The sequence below is a fragment of the Corvus cornix genome, chromosome 10 (genome assembly GCF_000738735.6).
Source record: "Corvus cornix cornix isolate S_Up_H32 chromosome 10, ASM73873v5, whole genome shotgun sequence".
In the NCBI taxonomy this organism is placed as follows: Eukaryota; Metazoa; Chordata; class Aves; order Passeriformes; family Corvidae; genus Corvus; species Corvus cornix.
The window spans coordinates 13,047,239-13,074,754 of NC_046340.1; the positions used below are offsets into that span (position 1 = coordinate 13,047,239).

General features: G+C 41.2%; 1 protein-coding gene across 2 annotated transcripts in view; it reads left to right on the plus strand.

The window, feature by feature from the left end:
• The window catches only part of IQGAP1 (IQ motif containing GTPase activating protein 1), a 55,768-nt gene that overhangs the window by 656 nt on the left and 27,596 nt on the right, over window positions 1-27,516 (plus strand). The window contains exons 1-14 of one of the 2 annotated variants that reach the window (XM_039557498.1): window positions 2,280-2,387; window positions 4,186-4,285; window positions 16,236-16,392; window positions 16,761-16,838; window positions 18,436-18,512; window positions 19,888-19,955; window positions 20,999-21,112; window positions 21,507-21,685; window positions 22,336-22,426; window positions 22,915-23,078; window positions 24,151-24,235; window positions 25,268-25,431; window positions 25,802-25,962; window positions 26,478-26,602. In XM_039557498.1, the coding sequence (XP_039413432.1) occupies window positions 2,336-2,387; window positions 4,186-4,285; window positions 16,236-16,392; window positions 16,761-16,838; window positions 18,436-18,512; window positions 19,888-19,955; window positions 20,999-21,112; window positions 21,507-21,685; window positions 22,336-22,426; window positions 22,915-23,078; window positions 24,151-24,235; window positions 25,268-25,431; window positions 25,802-25,962; window positions 26,478-26,602 (1,615 nt within the window). In that variant the 5' untranslated portion in view covers window positions 2,280-2,335. Of the gene's footprint in view, window positions 1-2,279; window positions 2,388-4,185; window positions 4,286-16,235; window positions 16,393-16,760; window positions 16,839-18,435; window positions 18,513-19,887; window positions 19,956-20,998; window positions 21,113-21,506; window positions 21,686-22,335; window positions 22,427-22,914; window positions 23,079-24,150; window positions 24,236-25,267; window positions 25,432-25,801; window positions 25,963-26,477; window positions 26,603-27,516 lie in introns of those variants that run through there. The other variant, XM_010390872.4, reaches the window with a different exon arrangement.

Genomic DNA, 27,516 nt, shown 5'->3' on the forward strand with positions numbered 1-27,516 from the left:
TTTTTATGCATCCTTGGCATAAATATCACAGTATACAATTGATCTGGAAACCCCTGCAAGAGAACAGATAACAGTAGTTTATTTAAAGGATATTGGTGCTCATTTTCTCTAGGAAGCCTAGTGATTAGTCATTAAGGCAAAAAACTTCAAGATTTTTTTTTTTTTTTACAGAATTGATTGCCCAAATTTTGAAACTAGAGAAAAATAGGTATCTCTATATTATTTGCAAGGTTATCTGACTAGTGCTCATTCAACATTAAGGGAAAAAAAAGACAAGAAACAGGAAAGGCAATAAATTAGACACATAGATACACAAATCCTAACAGAAAAACATTTTGCAGAGTCAATAACAATCACCAGAAATCTTAAATCAGGGGAGCTGTTATAGGTACCATTGAATACAACCTTGAAGAGGTTCAGCTAGGTTCTTTGATGATATACAATAATCGTGTTGTATTGTTCTTACCAGAATGAGATTTTTTTTGAGGGAGGATTGTGGCACTGTGCAAAAAATGTTACGAGATTTTTAGCAGGACAAAATGAGTTCTGCACTCCACAGTCTATATATAAACATTATTTTAAATGTCTTCTCATTACATGACTTCCAAGTGGCCACATGTTAAGTAATGCAAATGTTAATAATAATAATGCATTATAAAACCTTTTGGTTTGTAATTTATGTCTGGCATTCCCCGATGTAGTTACTTCTGTAACCATTGAATTATGTCTCCCTTTCATACAGACTCTTTAACAATCACATAATTAATTAGGTTCTCTAAGATTGTTGAGTCCAACCAATGACCAAACACCACCTTGTCAACTAGACCAAAGCACTAAGTGCCACATCCAGTCTTTCCTTAAACGCTTCCAGGGATGATGTCTCCACCATGTTCCTGGGCAGCCCATTCCAATATCTAATCACCCTTTCTGTGAAGAAATTCTTCCTAATGTCCAACCTAAACCTGTCCTGGCACATCTTCAGACTATGTCTTCTTGTCCTATTGCATGTTGCCTATGTATATATAGTAATTAAATGTACTTTTTGATGGGCTCATTGAATCATTGAGTTTGGAAGTGACCTCTGGAAGTCTCTAGTCCAACCTTGTTTCCTCAATGCCGAGTGAACTCGAGTGGGTTTGTCCAGGACTATGCCTAGTTAAGTTTGAAGTATCTCCAAGGGCCGAGACTCCACAACTTCTCCAGGTAACTTGTTCTAGAGTTTGATCACCTTCAGAATACAAATATTTCTTTATTTTGTTGAAGTGGGACTTCTATGTTTTTCAGTCCATTGCTTCTTGTCATGTTCTCTCATGCTCTCCTCATGTCAGATGCTCCAAGCCCTTAATGTACTTGTTCCATTATGCCCATGTCTTCCTTGTACTGGGGAAGCTGAAACTGAATCCACTGCTGGGAAGATGGGAATGATCAACTCCCTTACCTGCTGCTGATGCTTTTCCTAACAGAGGCTATTGGTCTTCCAAATTACTTAATTTGTGCTTAGGTAGTAAGTTTATGCCCTGGCAGTGAAATTCATGGGACTAATTAAAATGGACACATGGTGGCTGTCATCGTCAGTGCTCTGACCCTTGAACAAGAAATAGGCAAAACAACAGTAATGTGTACTGAAGGGAAGGAAACTTTCAGGGCATCATTCTGAAGTGGCAGTGCTGCTGGATGTTGCTGTTGTTTTGGAGCACCGTGCTTCAATTTACGGCTGACATTTCAGGTGAGTTACCACAGTTTGGTCAGCAGAGCTGTTTAGGTGGAACGGCACAGCTGCATCCAGAAACGCCAGGTGTTGATACTGTGAAGGGCAATGCAGCTGGGGAACCTGGCAGGACAAGAGGGCCTAGGCAAGCCTGGCCCAGCAGCACGGGGGAGGCAGCCGGGCTGTGGAGGCTGAGCTGATGAGGCTGCACTGCACACAGTGGGGCTGGGAGGGCTGAGAAGGTAAGATGTGGGTCATGAGTAGGTTGACCTGGGCTGTGTCCCGCACAGTATGCTGGCAGAGTTTAGGTCAGAGCTTAGCTGGGTGTTACGAATGAGGCTAACAGGAAGGTTCAGGCCAGGGCGCTGGCCCTGTGAGAGGACCCCGGGGAGAGACAGGGCGGCCAAGCCGGGGACGGGCTGAGCTAGGCTGGGGGCTGAGTCCGGCCGGAGGGGGACTGCGCAACTCGTCACTTCTCTTCCGCGGCGGCTGAAGGTGGCGGGGGCGGCCAGGGTGGGGAAAGGCAGAGAGAGCGCGGAGGAGCGGCTCCGCCCCCGCCACACCCGGTGCGGCAGGAAGAGGAACAGCCGCGCCCAGCTCCCGCCAGCCCCGGCCCAGCGCAGCGCCATGGCGGCGGAGGACGTGGACGGGCTGGCCGTGTCCCGGCCCCACTATGGCTGTGAGTACCGGAGTGCCCGAGGTCCGGGAATCCGCGTGGCCGCCAAGCGATGCCCAGCCCGAGCTGTCCGTGCCTGCCCGGGTCTAGCGCTGGGAGGGGAGGCTGGGCTGCCGCAGGCATGGGGGGAGCCGCGGGGTCCGGGCTCCGGGACTGCCCCGCGGGCGCGGTGCGCCCCGCCGGCTCTACTCGCGGGCCCCGGGGAGCCGCGCCTCTCGCGGAGTGGGCGCCGTGCTGCACCGGAGCTCGTCGAAGCCGGACGGCCCTCCTGAGTGCTGGAGACGAGCGCTGGCAGGAGGCAGCGGATGGGCAGCGACGGGGCGTCCCGCGGCTGTGCCGCCGTCGTCTGCCGCGGGCGGGCCCCGCGCCTCGCCCAAGATGTCCGCCGCGGGCGGGGCGGGGGCGGCCCTGCCTTCCGCCTTCCCGCCGATTCTGGCGACCACACCCGATGTGCCGGGCGAGCTCCGCTGCCATCGGACCCCTTCACCGCCTTGGCAGAGGCTTCCTGTGGAGAGGGAGGCTTTGGGTCTTGGCGTCCGACACGCGGGCTGGCCTGTGCTCTGATACCGCGTCTGAAGTTATCAGCGGCGGAGGAAAACGTGGTGCTGTGAAGGGGCGATGTTGTAAGCGGCAGTCGGTCCGACCTGGCCTCTAAGACTTGCAGGGATGGGGTCGCCACAGCTTCTCTGGGCAACCCGTGCCAATGCCTCACTATCTTCTCGGTTCAAGAATTTATCCCTATCATCTGATCTAAATCTTTCCACTTCTATTTTAAAACTGTCCCCCTTGTCCCGTCAGTATCTCCATCTACTTTTTATAAGCCCCCTTTTAGGTACTGAAAGGCCGCAATGAAGTATCCCTGGAGCCTTCTCTTCTCCAGGCTGAACCCTAGCTGTCTCAGCCTGCCTTTGTGGGAGAGGTGTTCCAGCCCCCGGAGCATTTTGTTGCCCTCCTCTGGACCTGCTCTAACAGGTTTTGTGCTGAGGGCGCCAGACTTGGATGCAGTGTTCCTGCTGGGGTCTCAAAAGCACACAGTAGATTGTTAGTTGAAGGCATTTTAGGTATAAGCTAACCTTTGATAGTAATGGTATGAGATATTTCCTATTTGTCAAATTGATCCACAAAACCTGAAAAACTTCAGTGTTTTTCTTTTTTTTTTTTTTTTTTTTTTTTTGATATGAGATGTATTTAGCTGAAAGTATGGGAAGAGAAGACTTTTTCACTGAGGCTTTAAATACACAGAATCTGGAAGATTTAGGCATATTACCCCTATGTAGGTCTTTAGCTTGATCTGAAGATGACATGCAGGCTGTGAATCTGAATGATTCCCTTCCAGATAAGGAGTGTGACTAGTGTTTCTGCCTTGTTTTAGAGGTGATCTGTAAAGATACAGAAGGGATTATATAATGCGAATATGTATTTGTGTTGTTCCTTAATCTTTTGCTATCAAAATCGGAGGATAAATGAGGGGCCAAGTGGTCACTGATGTGCTTTTGAGGAAGACAAAGGCAAAGCTAGAAGAAAATAAAAAAAATAAAGGATTATTTCTAAAAAATAGTTAGAGGGATGCAGTCAAATTGAGAAATCAGGAAGAAGGAAGCTGGCAAATTTATGTGACAAGGATGAGGAAACAGGGCATCTTCTGTTGCTAGTAAAGAACAAGTCATCAGATCCTTAATTTTCTGAATAAAAAAAAACTGTAGTGAGTTTCTTTGGGAGAGGTTGGATCTGATTTTTGATGTCCCTGTTTGGTTATATTCAATCTTCAACCATCTGAGGACCATGTTTTGTTTATTTTCAGCTGTCTTGGATAATGAGAGATTAACAGCAGAGGAAATGGATGAAAGGCGACGCCAGAATGTAGCCTATGAATACCTTTGTCATCTGGAGGAAGCAAAGAGGTGAGAATAAGTGATTTTGAAACTGCTGGTACTTTAAAAGAAGATGTGACATTTGGTACGGGGAATAATTTGGATACATCTCACGTCTTGTCTCAGTTTCTTAGTGGCTATATAGTTTCACTAGAAAAAGCAAGCAACCAAAAAAAACAAAGGAATTCCCTTCCTCCCCAGAAAAACCAACCGACCTCTGATGTGCATGTGTAACGTTCTCAGAGACTTTGTGGCAAGGACTCTGTACCCATTCCTAGCACTGGATGGGTTCTCCCTGTTGTCTGACTTGTATATGTCTGGTGCAGTATTGCCTCCTGGCTTAGCAGTGCATGTGAAAAACAGTTATTCCCTTCCTCTTAACTGAAATCTTTTACAAATTTAAATTGTAGCAGTGTATATCCCTTGCACTTATCCTCACTTAGAGTGAGAACTCAGTTCTTGCGTATTTCTCCCTGCATCCATCTATTTAATAGATCTGTACTACTCTTCCCTGGGTTGCTCTGACATCTCTCCAGGCACTCAGTGTCTTTCTGGAAGTCCTCTGCCAGAACAGAGAGAACTTTTCCAACAGGGTGTTAGTGTGCCTACTTGTAAAGAGCGTGAGGATTATTTTCTATACCCCAATGAATTTGATAGTATCGTACATTATTGCATGGTATCTGCTTTTTCATGATGTTATGATACAGTAGAGTTTTGCTGAGCTGTCACTTCGAAGTTGTGCTGCTGAAATTTGTTTCTCATCTTGTGTTTGCATGGTCTGTTGTGTTTTCCCAAGTGTGTTACTTTTCACTTGATCCTGCTGAATTAGATTTTCCTGATTTTTGTTTGAAATATTAAAATAACTTTTATCTTATTGTCTTCCAGTATGTGTGTAGCTTTTGTGTTATCTCCATGTTTAATAAGCATATAAACATACGTATATCTTCATTCAGACAATTAATTGAAAGTATGATCAGAACACGGTAGATGCTGTATATCTGCTGTTGAAGGAAAAAGGACTGGCATTAAAAATTAATACATGAAGTCTTATTTTTGCTATTTTAAAAATATTTGGCAAAGATTAAATCCTATATGCTGTACATGAAGCATAGGAATGAGACATACATAAATACATGTTCAGCATAGCCGAGAGCGTGTTTTGTCATGGCTCACCGAATACTTAAGTCTCCCTTTGTCCTTCAAAAGATGATATAGGTTAAGAGACAGAAAATTTTCCCTGGCTGGGTGGTGAATTTTGTATAAATCTGTGTAATTCTTCCTTAGCAAGACAGACATGTTCAGCTATAGTGACTTTACTGAGAAGAAAGTACTGAGTTTGTACAAGTTTACCACTGCAGAATATAAAGGATTTATTTCCAGGACTTTAATTTTATCAAGAATTATTATATTTATTTTTGAAGGGTCGGGGAGCACTCAGTTTATACTGTAGTCCTTTAGGTGCTTTATGAGGATGATCACTATTATAAGTTCACAAAGACTGCTTAGTTACTAGTAGATAATTTTCCTTTCATGCGGACTTGAATGAAATTTGAAGTAGTCAGTAAGATCTGACTGTGTTTCAAAGTAACTCTTTCCCTTTGAATCCAAAGTCTTTAGCAGCAAATGCTGGGCAAACAGGGAGAGATGAGTTGCACTGTAGTAACTGTCCAAGCTTGATGGAGTCCCACATCCTTCACTTGTGGACTCCTCCTGTCATCGGCCTTGGAGTAAATGCTTGAGGAGGTGCTGATTCTCTCTTGAATTCCATACCTAGATTTGCAAAAAAAAAAACTCAGGCAAAAATACGTTCCACAGTTACAGCTTTAGTATTTTCATTAAGCTCTTGCTTAATCATGGGGACTTATTCTTTAAATAAATCAGCTTTGACTCTGAAGTTCTTAGTGATGTTGTCTCTTCTTCTGAGTGTTGTCTTGATATTGATGAGGTTGAGCAGCTGGGCATTTGATTTTTGCCACACCTTGTCAGAAAAAAAGGAAGTTTTCACTCTTGTCTCCGGGTGAGCCTTGAGATGTTTCAAACAATGCCCAGTGGTTACCAGTAAGTTTTGTAAAGAATGAAGCAACAGCTGTGTTGCTCAAAATGCAAGCAGTGGTGTACAGCCTTCGCTGTATCCACCTTGGCAGTTGGAGCAGTAATTTTTCAAGTGGAAGGTCTGCTTGGAGAGCCTCAACCCTATCCACCCCATAACCCATGTTTGCTTAGTGGTTTACAGGCTATTCATGTATATGTGAGTGGGAGTTCCTGATTCCTAAGGCTATATCACTTAACATAAGAGTTAAAGATTAAATGGCCAGGAGGGGAGCAGACTTCTTAGTTTAATAATTAAGATACACCAGGGAAAGCAAAGGCTCGAGTTCATTGTCTGCTCCAGGAATTTTTTTTCCTTACTGAGAAGTTATTTTGTAAATTGCCCTTTGAGTTTTATTTACTACTACTGGTGCAGTCTAGAAGAAGGCTCTTGGGTGCATTGTTGGTAAGGAGTTTATTTAACAGGATCAATTAAACAAGAACTATAAGAGATCAGTGTGTTTGAAATTAATGCCCTTGATCTGAGATTTTCTGTATTTGACATCTTTGCCAGTAGTGTAACTAAGATACAGCATCTGAATTAGATAGTGTGGTATTTTGCTTGTGCTGTTGATTACAGTCCCTCTGAGCTGTGGGAGGGCTAATAATCTTTCTTCACGGTGAGAGAATGTCAGATTGGAAGTTACATCTCTAAGGAGGAGGACCTAAGAGCAGAGGAAGGTAGCTGGTGCACCCCATATCACACTCAGAAGCTGAAAAGGTGAACGTTGTAAAGTTGATGGTAGCCAAGGGAGGGTGGGAGGCAGCTGAAGAACAACACTACTGTTGTTGTACTCCCTTCCTCTTTCCCATAATCATGTTATATTATTACAGTACAATATTGCATTCAAACACTGTAGTTTATATTAATTTTTTTTTCCTATAACATAAAGGCACCTAAAATCATGTGATTAACAGCATGCTGATTTGCATTGCATCAGCACTGTCAGAGCCTTGCTATCCCTTTAACCGAGCAACAGATATGGAATCTAGAAGCAAAGTGGGTTTTTTTAAAATATTAGAAGAAGGTAAGATGAAAATTGGCTAGCACCTAACTTTGTACTGAAATAAAAAATTTAGAAAAGTTTGAATTTCTGAACTGTCTGATGTGACAGCCGATGTGCAGTAACTTTTAGTATTTCCATACTCAATTTATGGCAATTTATAACTGTTTGCAGGACCTGTCTACTAATGAGCATACATCAGAAACATTATCAGAGGAATCATTTGTACTTATTTAATGTTATTCCAGCACGTTGTTTGGTTGGTTTTTTTTCACTGTCACTGTTGTTCTATTGTTATTTAGTAGTTTTTTATTTCAGTTAATAATGTGCAACAGTCTTGTGAAACAGGAATTAATTCTTGCTAGTTGGAGAAAGGGAGGCAAAGTGTAACTAAGTTGCTCAAGATTGTGAAAGACTGAAATGAAATTTGGAGTTAAAATGAAGATTGTGAATAGAGGGATTACTCTACTATGTGTGGGCCAGATGCCTCATTCTTGAATAAAAATGGCTTTACTAATAAGTGTTGTTTAATACTTCAAGTTTTCTTTTTCGTGTTCTCTTTTATTTCATTTGTTTGGATTGCTTTGCTTTTTTTTTTCCCCTGTCTCCAAATCACAGCAGTTTAGTAGAAAAGCTGTGGCAGTGCAGATAAAACTGTAAGAGTATACTCTGTTCTGTTGTCAGCTCATGCTCACAGAAGGGTAAGGGTATATTTATCTCAAATAGAACCAGCCCGAGAGACCTAAATTTTGTTGTCCTTATCTAGAAGTCAGGGTGTTTTACTATAATATTCTTCATCGGTGTTTCCAGTTGTAGATTGGGTCAGGTACTGGTTTTGGGTTGGTTGTTTGGATTGGTTTTTCGTGTATGTTGTTTTGTGGTGGTTTTTTTTTGCTTTCTGCTTCTCTCAGATACAATGCAAGTCCCGTGTTAGATTGTAATCCAGGAGTATTCATAGATAATATTTTATTATCACTAGTTGTAAGTTGAAGTAACTTCTGCTTAGCTCTTACCACTTTATTTGGGCTTTTATCAGCTCCTGTTTGGACTTGAGGTATTTCTCTACAGATCCTGTACTGTTTCGTTGATGATCTCATGCAGTTGGCAGGGAGTGGCTGTCTGGACTGGAAGTGTCTTGGAATGCACATTCAGAACTGTATTTTTCTGAAAAATGGGTGGAGAGAGGTACAGAAAGGACAGTGGTGGAGTACCACCATCTTTGCCTCACTTTGGATACTTTTTTTATGACTCACTGGAAATAGTAATGAAAGGCAGGCCAGGAAGAAAGAAACAACTGTTTGTTCAGAGACCAGGATTTTTCTTTTTGGATGGTGCTTTCTGAAGGAGTACTGTGTGTAATGTAAGGAGAGAGCAACCCAAAATAACCAAAGCAAATAGATGTCACTAGCGGTTCTTGGCTATTGCATACTGTGGAGTGCTTCTTAATAACCCTTATTTACAAGAAATCAGGTTGGTCTTGAGGTATAATAATGTCAGTGGTTTTGTAGCTTCCAAGCATTTAGGCCTATTTAGTTTCTAATGCTAAGTGATTGAGGCAATTAGCTTGAAAAAGATTTCTGTGTGTTTGATAATTAAGTTCCCCTTGACTGTGGGCTTGGTACTCATCTGAGAGCTCTCCAGGACAAATGGCAAATCTTTTTGGCAAACATGGCAAATGCAGTAGTATCCTCATCAGCAAGAGCAGCTAAGGGAATTTTACAGGTTGTTGGCAGTGTTTGCAAGGGAGCAAAGAGGAGCCTCATATTTACTTTTAAGGAGGCGGGGAGTGGTGGAGGGAAAGATTTAAATGCCAAAGTATCAGTATCCTCTTTGGTTCGGCTGCATGTTGCCAGGAGGAGTACATCAATCACTGGAAAAATCTGGCCTGTGTTACTCACTAATTTTTTGCTCTTTTGTGTCTTTGAACTGAACATGTCTGTGTGGATAATGAGAATGTTCTGGAACCTTTTAGCAGTAGGCAGTACTTGTTTTCCTAGCTCTCCACCTGAGAAACTGTGTCTCTTCCTGTACAAACCTTACTGAAAGGCATTTAAATATCCACCTAATTTTCTAGAGGAGAGCACACCTGATGTGATAAATTTATTTTACTTTGCTGTTGTTACCTCTCGGAGAGATCTTTCATCTTCTGAGGTGATTCCTTGATTTGTTTAGAGTTGGTAGAACGAGTTATTTTAAAGAGAAGTTTTTGTTGGTTTTTTTTCCATGGCTGTCTAATGCCCTTGTTCAGGTGAACTGGATGAAGAGCTGAGGTGGTCTTCCAAGTTTTCTCTTCTTAACCATCTGTGAGAATGCTTGCCAAGTCTACATTTGTTCCTGCACTAAAAATATTTGAGATTGCTTCTACATACAAATGATCTGCTGGAGTATGAGAATCCTCATCTTTCAAAAAAATTAATAGTATGGTTAGTCCAAAGACTGCCATACCTGTGGTGTTGGCAGTAAGGAGCAGTGAAAAAGCCTTTAAGCCATAGTACATTCTTTCAGATGGCTTATGCAGACACTGTTGGGGGGTAAAAAAAGGTGCTGCCCTTTTGCTCTGACCACTTTTTCCTGTGCTGGCCTGCTGCAGTGGCTATGCATCTTTTCCTTGGTACACCTGTGGGGAATTGCACTAGAAGGGCTAAATGATCATGAACAGAAGCATCTAGGTGTGAAGGCACCACATGCAGCAGTTGGAATGACTTGTCTTTAGAAATGCCTGGATTAGCTGCTAGTCATCCAGATCCCAGCAAGTTTGCATTCGGTTTCACCTGACCCCCCTTTGAAGGCAGAGCACAGTGAACAAATGCTGGTGAATCATGGAGGTGGTACCAGACAGAGAGAGTCATTGCTGTTCACAATCAGAGGGTGGGGAAAGGCTTATCCTTATCTGTAACACGTAAATTCTGCGTGTGGTTGCCAACTGAGAAAGTGCCCAGGAGATGTGAGGAGAACTGGATGACTGGTCACCCACCATGTCAGGGCAACAAGTGTAATGGCCCACTCCTGGGTGGACAGCTTGAATGTCCTTTTCCTGCTTGATTGATTGCAGGACAGACTTCTTGGGCACCAGTTACTTTCTGATGCTTGTGAGTATAAGGTAGAGTGAAACCTTGGGGTGGGTGTTTCAGTTTTTATGTCCAAATACAAATCAGCTTCCCCCTTTGACAAGGTCTGGCAGATTTTGCTGTGGTGTTGGAACATGAGTGTAACTACATTTCCTGACTGTCTACCACATATAGGTTCAATAGATACTGGCTTTAGACCAAGGTTGAAGGCAAGAGCTTTTTCTTTTCTGGGGCAAGTGACAAAGATTTAAATTTCTATTTCAGCTTGTTAGATTTTTCAAAGCTATCTGAGTTGAAAGTGAAATTAAGAATGAAGCTTTTGGTAGAGAAATAGAGGATTATAGACCAAAGAGCAGTCAAAATGTGTTTTAGTAAACACATCTTGCTCAGTAGAATAATTCAAATTACAATCCTGATAGTTTTATGGTGGTTACTGGTGCAATTTTAGTGGTTGTAAAGATACCTGGCAATGTGTCATACTGATATGAACAAAGTGCTGAATATTAACAAGTGTGATTTCAGATTTACCTGCTTTGGAAGACTTAAAGCGAGTGATCTTGAACATTGTATCTCTTGATGATGATCATGTTTCCCAGGATGTTGACTGTTACACTACTGTGAAAGCATTCCTGTGCTTCTCTTCCTCCCACCCTTCCCTGACATGTGATTATGATCTTTGAAGAGTGGAATTCTAAATAAGTATTGTTGGTACCTTCCTTTAGATTGGACACCTGCTGTCTGGAATGTGCTGGTGTCCCTTAGTCTTCTTTTGTGACCCTTGTTTCTGTAGGATGAGTTCTCAGGCAAAAGATGATAATGTTTGAAATTGTGTCAGTGCCAGGTGCTAGACAAGATGGGCCAAAAACATTGATGTGTTATGCAAATATGGACCCTGAGGGTGAGCAAATCCATTGGGGAGTTAGGGAAAGGGAGACAGTTTTTCTTTCTTGAGGTTTTGTTGTTCTGAGTGGAACACTTGATATTCTGAAAGTCATTCTGTGACATAATTTGTCATTTTTGTAGTAGGAAGCATTGTGTAGCAGGCTAGCATTGTTCACTGTCTCATTTCCAGCTTCTGACTGATGGGTATACTGTGATCACTGAAACTCTGTTTGGCAGAGAGTTTTGACCTCTTGTATGTTTTCTGCCATCTGCAAGATTCTTGCCAAATTCTCCTGCTACGGCAGCCACATGAATAAGATGCTATCACAAACTATTACTTAAGGAGGTTTATATTATTTACTGTATGTCAGAAATCCTGTGAAACAAGCTACTTGCCACCTAAATCAACGTAGTTTTCAACACAGGGAGAGGCTGATCACTTTACAGGTCCTTCTTGTTCAAAATGTAGTTGTCCTGGAATTGTGAAACCAGCTAATTAACTACCAAAAACTGAAGCATGTGAATATTTTTGCGTCTTTACTGCTGCAGGTTTTCATATTGACTTTGGCAGATCAAGAGCAAATTTTCCATTTATTTTCTTGTGGGCAAAACTATTATATGTTTTGGGTTGGTTTTTTGTTTGTTTGTTGTTTGGTTTTTTTGTTTGTTTTTTTTTTGAGCCTGGACTGGACAACTTTAGGAACTTTTGCGTCAGCACTGTGATGTTTGACAGAGTTAGACCACAAAGGTATCCAGTGTTGATTTTCTTGATGCTCTAGGCACTTTAAAGTGCACAAAAATGACCTAGTTTCAAGAATTTGTAACCACAGCGTGAGCACGCATATGGAAATCCCATGTTGAAGATGTGTTTGAAGAATGTAATTTTGGGCAAACAGCCTGCTTATTTCATGGCTGTGAGATGTTTAAGGCAATCTAGGTCTGTTGGTAAAGCACAGGTTTAGGCAGGCTCGTTTTTCTAATTAAAAGACGTTGGTATGGCATACGGTGTTACAAAGACTGGAGACTAACAGTCCTGTGCGCCTGGAAAGAGCGTTAAACTCTATGCCTCTCCAGACCTCATTCAGGAGGAAACAGAGCATACGCTCCTTGAAGAAGGAGATGGCAACCTTCTGCAATGTAGTTGGTAGGGGAATGCTAGAAGCAAGGAAGGAGTGCTGTGGCACTGACATGCTTGCAAAGAGAAGACTTGCATGATTCTGTCTGATGATCAAGAACTCTGTGGCCAGTGCTCTTAAACTAGCAGCTCAGAAATTTACATGGAAGTTCTGTTTGCAGCTTTCCTGCTAATGAAACTGGTGAGGTGTGCAGTAAGCAGAATGTGATGTGGTCCTGTGGACAACTGAGCTTCAGCCAACGGTGTTGGTACCAGACTCTGATACTAATGGTACTAGTTATTCTTCAGCATGATGTATCAAGGTTCCACAGTTTAGTGGAAGTGACCACCAGGTGCAGACTCAGATGGTGTGTTGGGCCACTGTGTCGCCTTGGAGTTGAAAAATGTCACTGGCTAGGTCTGTGTGAAAAAGGAAAGGCCATTGTATTGGAACTGTAGGACAGTTGAAGGCTAGAAAATGTTATTTATATTTCTGGCCCCTGCAAATAATTTGTTTTGCCTGGAAATTACTTCTACTTAATGATGACCAAAAAGTGAGCTTTCCTCATTGGTGGATAAAATCACTTTTTTTCCAACTATTGATGCCTTCTGTATTTTGTGTGCCGTGCTCTGGGGTTTTTTTGTGCTGGAACATACTGCACGGTAGTCCTGTCATGAAATGAGCAGCCTTTCTTAGAGCCTTTGTCCATTTTTTAAATTTTCTGCTCTAATATTTTTGTTTATTCAATTGGATATTCTTGCAACAGTTTCTGGAGAGACGGATTGCTAGTTCTACTTCTTCAGGCTTGTCTATAATCAGTCTGAGAGGAAAAGAGTGACTTTTAATTTCTTTTCCACACTATTTCCATTGTCTCAGGGTTAGCCAGACTCAACATTTTCACAAGTGAAAGAGCAACAGGTATGCCATATGATCAGTGTTAAGTTTTTGCTGTGTCTAAACTCCAGTTCTGGTTGAAATATGCCTATGATACTTTTCAAACATAGGACACATTTGTGTAACTTGTCACAATCCTCAATAATTCCGTATTGTGGGAGAATAAAAAAGTTGACAGTTGAGATGACTGATGTTAAGTTTTTCCAGTCCTTGGTAGTGGAGCAGTGTTTGCTTTGAAAGCTTGAAGACAACATTACTTGAGAGACTGGGGCTGCCCAGCGGTGCCTGATGCTACATTTTTATTGTCATGTCTTGTCAGGAAGGCCTGGCTCTAAATTGCAGGTGATGGTAGTAGCTGCATGTAGGTATTCAAGAACCTTTTCTTAGGAGGGGGATTTTGTAACAGTATGACTAACTGATTGGAAAGGTGCCATTACTACTTTAATTAGAGTTAGCTTCAGTAAAATTTTAAGTCCAATGTTATCTATTCAGTCATGTGATGAAACCTGATTGAAAAAATAATTCTGGGTTAAACATTTTTTTTCTGTACTGGTGAGGGGGAGGGAGCATAGTGGAAACAACCGAAGTAGCAGAAAAGAATTGAAAGTTCCTGTGAAAAGCTTATTGATGGCATATTGTTCTAATGCCTAATGTCTAAAAGGAGTAGAGGTTGTTGCCCATCAGCCAGGTTCCCTGTTCATTGAGAAATGCATTCATCTTGTTCATCTGGAAATTCCACATTTACTTCTGTCTTTTAAGGATGACAGGTGTTAATTTTAATACAAGTATGTGAGCTTTTAAATATAAAAGGTACTGGATGATGTTTTCTGAAAACACAGCTTTGTCCTCTGGCTTAACAAATGGTTAAGCAATGCCACACCAAGGGGGAACATTACTGTATGTAAATTGCTCTAGCTTTGTAGTTACATTAACACCCACTTAGGACCTGTTGAAACAGGTATGAGTACATTGAAATGGCTTATGTTCTAATTATGGGCCATTTATCTTTCTGTATGGAGATAGACAGCTCACTGCCTCTGTGTCCTTCCATAAGGTACTAATTAAATAGTTTGGTCACATTTCCCTTCTACTTCCATTTTAGGTCTTCTAGTCTGAAGGAAGTGGGTGTTTTTGGGTTTTTTTTGTTTTCCCAGTAAGGTAGTTGGGAAGGTATTGTGCAAACTGTTGCTGTGATTTGGACTCTTCCAGTGTCTGAGTAGCTCCGTGTCCTTTCAGGAATCTTTGGTTGGGCATGCAAGGGTATCTTTTTGAACTTATGTCGTGTTTATTACGTATTCAGTTAGGGTGTGCATTTTTCTAGAGCTCAATATTCAAGAGTGACTAAGGTTTTTGTGAGGAAAGCAGCAAAATCTGGGAAAACAGTAGTTTTAAGAAGAACTGAGTTTCTTTTTGTAGCTTATGTACAGATGTTGGCCAGGTGATCCCAGAAACATTTTCTTCCTGGTAAACACTACTCCTTATTGCTTTTCCAGGTCCCGCTTTGGGCTGCAAGCCGCGCCCTCTCCCCCCCCACCCCCTTCCTTTTCTTGGGTTCAGGCTGCAGTCCACAGTGCACTGGTGTCTCATTTGGGATTTAAAGTGCACTGGGTTGAAGCAGGATCATCTACTTGCTTATGTTTCAGATCAGCGCCAGTAATGTGGGCTTATCCTCCCTGTGAGCCAAATTACGAGACTTGTTTGCGTTACACTGTCAGCTCTGTTTTATAGTATGGACTGATGCTATTCTGGGCCCCTATTGTCTTGAAAGCCACCTTTCTGTGATCTTAATTCATCCAAGGCTCATCTGTCCTGTAAGAGCTTTAGAGTTAAGCTGCAAGTAAGGCATGATCTGAGTAAGATGCGTTAGAAAGTGGCCTGTGGTTGTGCAGGTCCCTTTTTTAGAGCCCAGAACAGCCAGGTAGCATGTCATCTTTAGGAGAAATTGTAGCTGAGCTTGCAGTTTACAGCCTCCAGTAGCTTGTACAGAAGAAATATCGAGGTGTACCTCTGTTTTGAGAACAGTGATTTTTCAAAATGTTTTGCTGTAGTCTTTATTTTTGTCATGAGGTCCATGATACCATTAAATGAGATGGAAGGCAACAAGGGAAGATGAGTTATGAGGAGAGGAATGCCTGTTCCATGTTTTTTCTCCTGTTCTTGAAATGTATAGTAGGGTGGGAGAAGATATATAGGAAGATAGACTTGAGAACAACATCACCAACTGAAAGAGGGTAGGGTTAGATTAGATATTAGGAAAAAATTCTTCACTCTGTGTGTGTTGAGGCACTGGAACAGGTTGCCCAGAGAAACTGTGGCTTGTCCTATCCCTGTAAGTGTTTGGGAACAGGCTTGGATGGAGTTCTGAGCAACCTGCTCTAGTGGAAGGTGTCCCTGCTCATGGCAGAGGGTTGGAATGAGATAGGCTTTGAGGTTCTCTCTGACCCAAACCATTCTATGATTCTGTGAACATTGTAAGGGCTCTCTGTGAGATCATTTAAAAGAGCTTGGTAAGCAGCACAAAGTCATGAAATAACTAGCAAATACTTAAGGAGAGTAAAGAAATGCTTGTGAGATAAACCTGTACAAGGGGAAGACTTCAGTTAAAAGGACAGGATGGCCGCTATGTCTAGACCGGTACAAGCTAAGTCATGGGCTGAAGGAGAAACATGAATGAGACAGTGTCTTAATTACTTTTGAAACTCTGGCTGGTGAACTCTGTACTTCTCCTTAATATTTTGTCAGAAGTGTTGCCAACTAGCATTTTAATGATGCAGACTCTGTGGTAGTGTTATATCTGTTTTCAGCCTCTAGTGCTAAGTGAATACTATGCTTGAGTATGACAGCAGCAGCAGCATGAGACTTGTTTGGCATGGGGTTGTGTTCACAAATTGGAAATACACTCATGTGACCATTGTTCTTGCACTTCCAGATGGATGGAGGCCTGTTTGAATGAGGAGCTGCCTGCTACAACAGAGCTGGAAGAAGGATTGAGAAATGGAGTCTACCTGGCGAAACTTGGAAACTTTTTCTCCCCTAAAGTGGTTTCTGTGAAGAAAATCTATGATAGGGAACAGACTAGGTATAAGGTGAGTGCTGTTGACCATGGATACTTCTTTAGATAGACATCTAAAATGGGAATATGTACACATGGAGGTACTGTGAGAAAATAAGCAGAAGGTTAATTCATATTAACCTGAGAAACTCTGCCTTCACTCTAGAACAATGGTTAAATGAGAGGGTGGGTGGACTCTTAGCTTTATATCTAGGCTTGCACTTAGGTGAAATAATTTGTCATAAACAGTCAATATAAGCATATATAGAAGACTTCTGACTTCTTTCCTGCAGAAGTGCTGTTTTCACTCTCTGTGTTAATGAACCTCCCTGCTGTTCTTGACAGCTGTGGTATTTTGTTTCTTACTGCCCTCCCTCTTGTTTCTGCCAATTTTTGTTTCAGGCAACTGGTCTCCACTTCCGACACACAGATAATGTAATCCAGTGGCTGAATGCCATGTCTGAGATTGGTCTCCCCAAGGTAACTTCTGTCTTGTGCATCCAAATAAATAAATAATCTCAGAAAAGCTTTGCGTTCCGTGGAAGCATTTGCTGTTATAAAAAAATGAGCGCAGTTACTCTAGTTAATTCTTAGATTTCTAGATTTGTGTACCTATAGAAACTCTCTCCTAAAACTTACTGAAAGATTTCATTTTGCTACACATGTGAGAATGACCAAGAGAAGAATAATTTATCCTTTTGTACCATATATCCCTAATATTAATTATCTTGCATAATATCTGCATTACATCATTCTTGCCATGCATTCTTTTGAGCAGTATCCGGGCTACAGTTCGATTGTGGAAGTTTTTTTAGAAATCAATGCTAAAAGTAGCAGCACAACAGAAAATACTGTGTTCTCCATTTCTTCAGATTTTCCTTTGAAATTTTCACGTCGACTTGAAATGTTCCTGGTGTAGCTTAATCAAATATAAATTATTGACTTGACCAGAGAAATGGCCTGATAAACTTCTCTGGGCTAATTTCATGCCTGAAAACATATGTAACTGTGGTAGTGTTGGGCTGATAGTCAAGTTTTTTTGTAGCTGTGTTATGCATAGTCTTACCAAAACTGGCATTGTGTAGTTTAATCTGATGTAGGTTTTCTTTGCACATGAGCTTGCAAATTGAATTCAGTTTTGGAAAAGCTGGGATCTATGATGATCTTACAGAAACCCATTTGGGATTAAGAAATACTGAAATCTGCTGTTAGGGTGGTTAGGTGAAAAGAAATGAGGAAGGATTTAGACAGAGAGATGTGAAGTGCCAGGTATGAGGTAAGATTTTCAGATGTAAGTAAAGTTTGGGTGGAAGTAAATGTGTGAGAAGATGTTAAAGAAACTGGGCTGGGGTTCAGTACATTTACAAGAGATACTGGTGCTTTTAAGTATTTTCCCATGCAGAACAGCCAGGGAACTGATCCTGGGGGAATTGAGGGTTGTTCAGTTGCTCTTGCCTTTACAGAAAGAGCAATCCTGTTTTGTGCTCATAGGCAACAGCGAGGAACCTTCAAATAACTGGAAAATAACATCCTTTGTCAGTACTTCTGAAATAATTGAAACTTCAGTATCAACCTCTTTTGTTAAACTTCGAAGAGCTTTGTGTTTGAGACTGAAAGCTCTTGGGTCCAGCTAACTGAAAATATAGTATGCAGAGCACCTCAGTGCTGGTTTGGGTTTCCATTTGAAACTGTCTCTTCTCTTGTTTCTCAACTGCATTTAATCCAAACAAAATTCTCTTTTCTCTCTTCTTCTGTAAGTCTTTTCTTCATCCTTTGGCTTTCACCAAAGTCCTCGCTAATACCTCATGACCCAGTATCTTGGTGCACACACAAAAGAAAGGTTCTACCCATTCGTGTATGTGGAACTTGGCAGGAAAATGGGAGCTCTGGTTTGGGTATTAGAAACAAAAGGAAGGATTGACATTTCAAGCAGGAGAAACATTGGTCCAGGGCAGAGAAGCTTGAAGAGTTTTGTTCTGTGAGCTGTTTCTCTAGTGCAGTGTGGAAGAATTGGGCTGATGTGATTTAGCTGTATAGAGTGAGTACAATTCAGACTGCTACTTTGTTTTATCTTTAGATATTCTACCCAGAAACAACAGATATCTATGATCGCAAGAACATGCCACGCTGTATCTATTGTATTCATGCACTCAGGTAAGGAATACTGGACAGAAATCTGATTGCTTCTGAAATCTTTCTGCGAAGCTGAAAGACATCAGGAGAGAGAGCTGAACTGAAGGCTAGATGAGGGCAAATTTTCTAGCACAACAAACTCATCAGATCAGAGCAAAGATCCATGAAGCCAATATTTTGCCTTGGGCAGTGGCCAGATCAGATTCTGAAGGAAAAAGAACAGCTCAAGTATATTGCGATTACTACCTTTTCATTCCAATTCCTGCCCTCTCTGCTGTCTGAGGGACATTCTTTAACCAAGAAAATAGTAAGGCACTGGCACAGATTGCTCAGAGAAGCTTTGGCTGTCCCATCCCTGGAAGTGTTCAAGGCCAGGTTGGACAGGGCTTGGAGCAGCTTGGGACAGTGGAAGGTGTCTCTGCCTGTGGCAGCAGGTGAGTTGGAACTATGTGATCTTTAAGGTCCCTTCCAACCCAAGCCCTTCTGTGATTCTGTGATCTCTGTTGAGGTAGCACGACAGGCAAAATGTAGAGGAGTTGCTTTTCTTTTTCTAGTCCCATCTGTACTCAGCTGTATGGGTTCATCCCTCCTTTGTAGCAGTTCCGTTTCTCATCAGGCTGCAGGTGAATACGTTAACCCCATTTTAGTAAGCCAAATCAGCCTAGTGAATACTTCACAGTTGGTGATGCCACACCTGCAGTCCTATGTCCAGTTCTGGGGTCTCCAGCATAAGAGAGACACAAACATGCTGGAGAGAGTTGAAGGAAGGGTCAATAAGATGATTAATGGACTAGAGGATCTCTCCTATCAGGATGGGCCGAGGCAGTTGGGACTATTCAGCCTAGATAACATATAGTGCTCTGGGAATGTCAACAATGTGTGCAACTCTCTGAAGGGAGGATGCAAAGGAGATGTGAAGCCAGGCTCTTTTCAGGGATGTCCCGTGATGTGACAAGAGGTAAATGGCATAATCTGAACCACAGAAGGGTCCCTCTTAACATCAGGAAATTCTTCATTTGGTGTGATAGTGACCAAGGAGTGGCACAGGTTGCTCTGAAATGTGGGGTCTGCACTGTTGGTGATCCTCAAGAGCCATCTGGACATGATCCTGGGGAACTTGATCCTTTGTGACCTGGTTTGAAAAGGGAGCTTGAACAAGACAAACTTGAAAGTGTCCTTCTAGCCTCAACCATTCTGTAATTCTGTGAAGGCTTCATAGTGGTGGGCCAGTTACGTTCAGTTGAGGGGGGAAGAGAGGAGTCAGCTCACTCTTGGTGATTATCGGCTGTTATATTGGCTTACCTGTCCCTGAATCTATATCTCCTAAAATTGTATCCTTGTCAGAACCACAACAAAATATGACTAGTTTTAATTATTTGCTTGTTTTCTTTTCTAGCCTGTACCTTTTTAAACTGGGTCTTGCCCCCCAGATTCAGGATTTATATGGCAAGGTAGACTTCACAGGTAAAAAAACCCCAACACTCATGTATGCTGCCTTTATCTCATACTCTACTAGATCAGTTGTTGAACCCTTGTTTAGGTCAATTAAAGGATTGTTACTGTTAATATCCCATATGCAAATAAAATTATAAATTAATGGCTGTGAGGAGTTTTAGTAATTTTAGAGGAGGTTTCATTTGCCAGCTTCTGAGCCAGTCAGTCATCAGTTCACTAATCATTTACTTTCACAAGTAACAGTGTCTTAACTCTTTTGTCACTGTTTTAAGATGCTTAAGCCTTGCATCCATCTCCTTGGGAGAGTTTTCAGTTTGGAACTTGGTACGTGGTTCTGACCTCCTGTGACAGTTCAGAGGTGCCATCAGCTGAAGAAGTGTTTGCCAGCTGATCTGCTGCAGGAGATGCTAGCACAAAGTAGTGTGTCCACATGCCTCCTCAAAGTTTCACTTCCTTAATTTTGCTAAAGTGTCAAATTCTGTGTTTTGCATTAGTGAGGCTCTTGCCTGAGGGCACACATCTGAGTTAAAAGGTGTATAAACTTTATTTCCCTGCAAATTGGCTGTTGATTATACCTATAAAATGCTAAACTATTAACTGTCTTTTAGAGTTGTATGACTTAGCAACCACTTGTCTTGAGGCACTCCATTCGCTTCTCTCAGTGTAGTCTGACTGGGGGGAAAAAGAAAATCTTAAATTGTACTGCCTGTACATTTTCCTGACCTGGCATTTTCCTGGCAACCACAGTTGAAGTACCTCAGAATGGAGTTTGTTTCCAGCTCCTCATGAGCGTTCTTGTGTTGTTTTCTAGTAAGAAAAACTATGGAATACTCCCATACGAGTTTCTGGGAGAAATGTAGATTTTAGGAAAGTGTGCAAAATGTCTTAGCATCTTCATTTCTTGTGTTTTACTTACTGAGTTATATTCAAAGTATTATTTAAATGATAATTGTCATCTCTTGTAGCTATCCTAATTTTTTTTTTAGCAGCAGTTAGTATAGCAGTGCTAATGAGTTCAAACCCATGGAGCACTGTTTTAATGTATGTTTCAGAGGAGGAAATCAGTAATATGAGGCTCGAACTGGAGAAGTATGGTATTCAGATGCCTGCCTTCAGCAAGATTGGGGGAATTCTTGCAAATGAACTTTCTGTGGATGAAGCTGCATGTAAGGAAAAATGGCATTTTGTTTGATTATTCAAATCAGCAGATCAGTTAAGTGTTGGTTTTAATGCTGCCTGTTTTTAAGTCTAGTACCGTCTTTCTGATTGGCCTTTTGGAAGACTGGGAAGATGTTTTTATTCTTTTCCCGTGTGTATTTTTCTTTTTTCTGGAGCACGATGATTCGACTACTTAAAGTATTGTAACTAGAAAGTAGGCTGCTATTTTTTTCAACAACTCAAAGCCATGATGGAATGAGAGATACTTTGATAATTCTTTTGCTTTCCAGTTAATTTCCAGATAATTTTTCTGCTTTTTCAAATAAGGGATTCTTGATTTCTTGATTTGTAACAGTGCTGTTTTGTCTGGGACTAACTGGCAGACTGTGGCTTGTTTTCCAGTGCATGCTGCTGTCATTGCCATTAATGAAGCAATTGACCATCAGGTTCCAGCTGACACTCTTACAGCAATGAAGAACCCTAATGCCATGCTAATAAATCTTGATGATCGACTGGAATCCACTTACCAAGCCACACTCTACAGAGCAAAGCAAGACAAGATGGAGAATGCTAAAAATAGGGTAGCTCAGTTCTTCTTTCAAACTATTTGCATGCATTGCTATTTTGTATTGCAGTGTAAACTGTGGGGAATTCACCGAATGTGTGTTTAAGTCCTGTATGTATAGTCTTAGGTGGATTTACTCCTTGTGGCTTTCTATTATGTTCCCCAGTAACCTGTCTTACTGTAGAAAACAGGCAAGAGTTAGCTGTGTTAGTCTGTTTAGCTGTCTGAAATACGGGTTGCATAGATGCAGAACTCCTGTTAGCATTTTTATGTTGGGAGCGCATTCTTCTATTTTCATACACTGTAGATATGTTTTTCTAACAATGAAATGATGAGCAAAACTGACTGTTGCTGGAATTGGTCCATGTTGCTTTAGAGCACTGTATAATGCATGCCTAGCTCTGTGTACTGCTTTCTATGTTCTGGAGCTCTAGAAAAGACAGCTCTTAGAAATAATATATTTCTAAGCTGTCTGTATCAGAGCTTGACTATAGTTACTTTAAATGTATTTATGTCTAGGGCTTCTTTTTGCATGTGTAGAGGTAGTGTATCTGTGGCCTATTGCAGCTCTATATGGGTAAATAGTTACCCATCCTGACCTTTTCAGTTAGAAGGTCTGTAAGGGAGAAGGAATTAGTAGAAACCCTGATTAGTTTTTGTCTTCAGATTGCCTCAGAAACTTCAGATAGTGAGAGAGATGTGTATGAAGAGCTTCTGACTCAAGCTGAGATTCAGGGAAACATCAACAAAGTGAACAGTAGGTATCATATTATATTAATAGTCTTACTTGGAAGAGTACTTCAAAATGAAACCTGTGTTCCTCTTTTTCTGTAATGCTGACAAAATTGTAAAGCAACTCCCCTGTTTTTGTGGGTTGTTTTACTGGTGGGATGTTTTGGTTTTTTTCAGTTGTGTGGTTTTGGTTTTGTTAGTTGGTTTTGGTTTTGTTTTTTAGTCATTATTACTACATAGCTGTAAGCTTAATTCTCTCTGACTTCTGTTACCCTTCCTTTTGGAAATGGATTGTCCATGTTGCTGGGCCCTTCAGTTCTTCATCTTGAATAGTGCATGCCATTTCCAACCATTAGCCTGTTTTTCAAGTACTGCTTCATAATTGACTCTGAAAGTCTTCCTTTTGGATTACATACCTAACATGCTATCTATCAGGTCTAAGAGTATTTCTTTCTGTGCAGTAGGTTATGTAAACCATGGGACTTCGTCAAAACTCTGTTTTACTCTTGATAGCACATGCAGCCATATCAAGGATTGACCTGGCTTTGGAACAAGGAGATGCATTAGCACTGTATGAAGCTTTGGCAACACCAGCCCTGGGACTCCGAGGATTGCTACGAGAAAATTGTGACTGGTATTTCAAGCAGTTTTTGAGTGATAGGCAACAGAAACAAGAGGTATGGAAAAAGTGTAGATTACCCTGATTTGTGAGGTTTTTCCCCTGTTCCTGCCTTTCACCATACAACTGTGTGCTAATCACTTGATATATACCTGCATTACATTTTAGTGTTGGCTAGAAAAAGTCAGTGTTAAGAGATTGAAGCATTCAGTAAGCCTGTCTATTATTTAGGTTTTATCTTGCATGTGAAAGGCCAGTATAATGTTTGTATGTATGTGCACATAAAATTCACCAAACCTTAAACTACTAACTTGTATGTGGATAGAACTATTAAAATTAAGGTATGTCCTCCCTTGTTTCACTGTTGTCAGTGCCCAAATAATGTGGATATATGTGTTTTATAAATGCCTATGAGGTAAGCATGAACTCCTTTTCACTGTGGGGAGTACCATCATACACCACTTGCAGGCACGGTGCTTAGGGACATGGTTTAGTGGTGGGCTTGGCAGTATTAGGTGTATGGTTGGGCTCAATGGTCCTAAGGGTCTTTCTCAGCTTCAGTGATTCTGTGATTCTACCCAAGTTACTCAAGCCCTCCTGCCTTCCTAGTTATACTCAGTCTCCATTTGTATTTGTGTAGTATCATATAGTCCAAGAAGTGTGTCTGTATAAGCCAAAGGTGCGTGTTGTCCATTTTGATGTTCTGCTAACTCTTTAGTTGCTCAGAGGAAAACTGCAACATTACATAATGGATTGTTTCATGGCAAACTGCACAATGGCTAATCTCACTCCAGCATGCAGCTCATGTACAGGGAGTTTTTTCCCACAAAACTGTGCCTTTTGTCTTAAATATTTTATCATTTTGGAAGCAGTCTTGCCTTTAATTGCTATGTTCACGGGACTGCACTTCTGATATAAACAAGATCAGGTTGTACAGATACATGGTCTTTCAGCACCTGAACTGAGAATCTGGTAAGTAATTTCTGATTTCCTTGTGTATATGGCATTCTTCATTTGCAGAAGCTATATAGTATTAGAGTGTTTTAAGTTAAAGTGGAGTATTTTTGTTGAGGTAATTGAATGAGTAATGTAACATTGTTTCACCCTCACAGTTTCTGTTTTTTCTTTAGGCTGGCCTTACAGGTCCTCTGCAGAAGGAAGAGTTGCAGTTGGGAGTAGATGCTGCTAACAGGGCAGCACAACAGTACCAGCAAAGTAAGGATCAGCAGAAATTATTGCAGCAAAGTCACCATGGATGTGATCGAAAAAATGACGCAGCACAGTATTTGGGTCTATTATGAATGGTCATTATGAATGTTCTTTAAGTACTTTACAGCTGCTAAGAACATTAAAGAGAGATGGTTGCCTTAATTATTGCAGTGTCTTTTATCCAGCTTTTACAATGTAGCTGGAGATAACAGCATATAATTTGAATTAAGAAACATAGAATTTTTGCATCCACCTTAAATAACTTCTTTTTATAGAACACTTGTATGAATTTTTGTGCTGTGGATCTGTGAAGAAAATCTGGATTGCTCCAGGAGGTGTGAAAGATAGGTTTATCTGCTGATCATTCACACTGAGCTACAGAACCTTTTACGGTTCCTGAATATCAGGTAGCAAATAAAATGCAGATCATTTGCTGATTGATTTTTGGTAGATGCTTCTGAGACCACACAGAGCTCTGACTGTGCTGGAGCAATTCACTTTGTGATAGGTAGAAAGGAGATTACCAGAGATTTGAGGAGAGAGGATTTAGAATACAAGAGGAAAATAGTGAATGCTGAATTAAGTAGGCAGCTACCTTCAGAGTACCTTATTTGCTAGGCATGGATGTCCACATTTGTTTACCTACTTGCGGTGTTTTAAGTTAGCCAGTGTGTACCCACTATGGAGTGCCTGTGTTACTGCCTTGAACAGGACAGAGGCAGAAAGGAAGAGAAAATTGGTATGATTCACCCATCCAAAAATTTGCAGTGAGGCTTCTTAGTACTGGATTATTGAAATGGTAAAACAGTCATTTGATAACCAGACAAAAAGGTGAACAAGTATTAAATATGAGCATTATGCATTTTAATTGTCTTCAGTAATGGAAGACTAACTAACTGAGGATGTATGGATCTGAGAGTTTGGCTCTTTCCCTGCAGTTAGGGTATTATTCTTTTTCTAGTTAAGTATTCGAGTAAAATAAAAGTGCTGTTATCAACTGTCTCCCTTCCTTATTCTTTATGCTCTTTGAATTTCTAGGACTGGCAGCAGTAGCCAAAATTAATTCAGCAATTCGAATGGGTGATGCTGAGAAGACTGTGGCAGAAATGATGAATCCAGAGGCCCAGTTACCAGAGGTTTATGCATTTGCTGCAGATCTTTACCAAAGGGAGCTGGCCACCTTACAGCAACAGAGCCCTGAAGTAAGTATCACCTTCTCTGTTATTTCTGGAAGTTGGCATGGGTCACTTGGTCTACCTTGTCTGTTTTCTTAAATGCATTCTTTGGAGCAAACCTGTCTTGAGTCTTCATAGAACTGCTTTGGTGTTCAGTCTGTTCTGATGTGGTTTAATCCTTAAATCTTGATCTAATTGGCCCTATAAGACTGTTCTTCAATCTCTTACTTGGTGCTCTAGCTTTGTTTATGATACTCATCTTTCTATTTTGTTGTTGTAAAGGTTGTCCCTTTGCCTTGTTACATGTCTGTTCTGACAGCTACTCTGTTGTTCTCTATGTGCAGCAGTAGTTTGTATGGAGCAAATAGAATTAATTTGTTGTCCTCTGTGTACGCAGGGTCACCTCACCCATCCAGAGCTATCTGTTGCTGTAGAGATGCTGTCTTCTGTGGCCCTGATTAACAGGGCTTTGGATTCAGGAGATACGAATACAGTGTGGAAACAATTGAGCAGTCCTGTCACAGGCCTTACAAACATTGAGGATGAGAACTCACAGAGGTGAATAATTCAAGGAATCATACCTGTTCTTGATGTTGCTTATATTCTGTGACTTCATGAATTTTCCTTCTCTTTAATTTTACATTATTTCTACATTATTTGTTACAGTATTGATTTAATCTCTGCTGCCTCTTGCATCTTGTTTTTGCAATTACTATTTCTTACTGGTCTGGTTCCCGTGCTGTCTCTCAATGCTTTCTCATGGGCTTCACATTAAAGCCATGCTGGAATACCATTAGGTTGTCGCTAGTACTTAAGCCAGCTCACCCAGCATTTTCTTTGCCCTCATTCAGTGTTTCAGTGCTTTTCTCTGTTTGGCAGTTTTGTCTGTTTGAACCTACTTCACATTTGCGCTGACCATCCTCCACACAGCATTTCTCTTTCTCCCCATTTTCACTTTCAACCCTCCTGTTACCTTTCCCACTTTTGTAGAGTTCTCAATGCTGGATTTTGTGCTCCCTGACCAGCTTGTTGCAATGTGATGTTTACTGGGTTTGGGTTTTGTTTTCTGACAGATACATTGACGATTTGGTGAAGCTGAAAGCTCAAACAAGTGCAGAAGGAAATGAATTTATCACATGGAATGATATCCAGTCATGTGTTGATCATGTGAATAAAGTTGTGCATGAAGAACATGAAAGTGAGTTTTTCTGTTCAACTCATACTAGACTGATCGTAGCTTATAAGGAGTGCTAAAATTAGGTGTGTGTCAATACAAAAAGTTATTGACTTGTAGTTGTCACAACATCTTAGTTGTGGACAAGGCTGGGTGATCTGCAATATGAAAGTCTTGATTGCAGGACTGTTTGTTGATGGAGAGATCAGGTGTGTTTGTGGTATTGATGTCAGGATTTCAAAACTGTTCGTTAATCCTTCCTGTGTAAATTTCAACCCTTTTTGGATTGAGTATGTGTTGTCTGGTGTCAGTGTCTAGGATTAGTCTAGAATCTTCTCATTTTGCTTCAATTCCCCAAATTTAATGAAAGCTAGTATTACCAAAATCTCTCATTTAGTTGTGGCCTTGTCTTGGAGTGCTCCATCCTCCTTCCTAATTTGCTCTGTTCAGTAGAAGATACTATTCTTGGAAGTCTTATCCTTCTTTGACTGCAGATTTTTCCCTGTTCAGGTTTTCCTCTTCTTCCTTTTATTCCTTTTCCTTGAATCTGCATTGGTCTTTTTACCTTCCATTCCCCAGTTTAGTTCCCGGTATTTAGTTCCCTAATGGGAAGATGTGCAAAAACCCTCTGGAGTTTACAAGTGTTTAACACAGATCACTGATGAGACTCCAGCTCTCTGGGTGTGGGGACACTGATATTTGAGCTCTCATCATGACCATGCTTCTGCAGTTAATCCTTCAACTGTACTGTGTGTGTTGTGTCCTGCAATCGCACTGCTCAGGGTTTCCCTACAGGGCTTACTGACCTGGGGCATGGAAACCTGTTTCTTTGCAGTTAAATAAAAGGTGTGGTCGAGGAATCACCACTAATGCACTCACAGGCATTTGGTCAGTAGTCCTATACTGAGAACTGGAAGAGGTACAGTATATACACACAT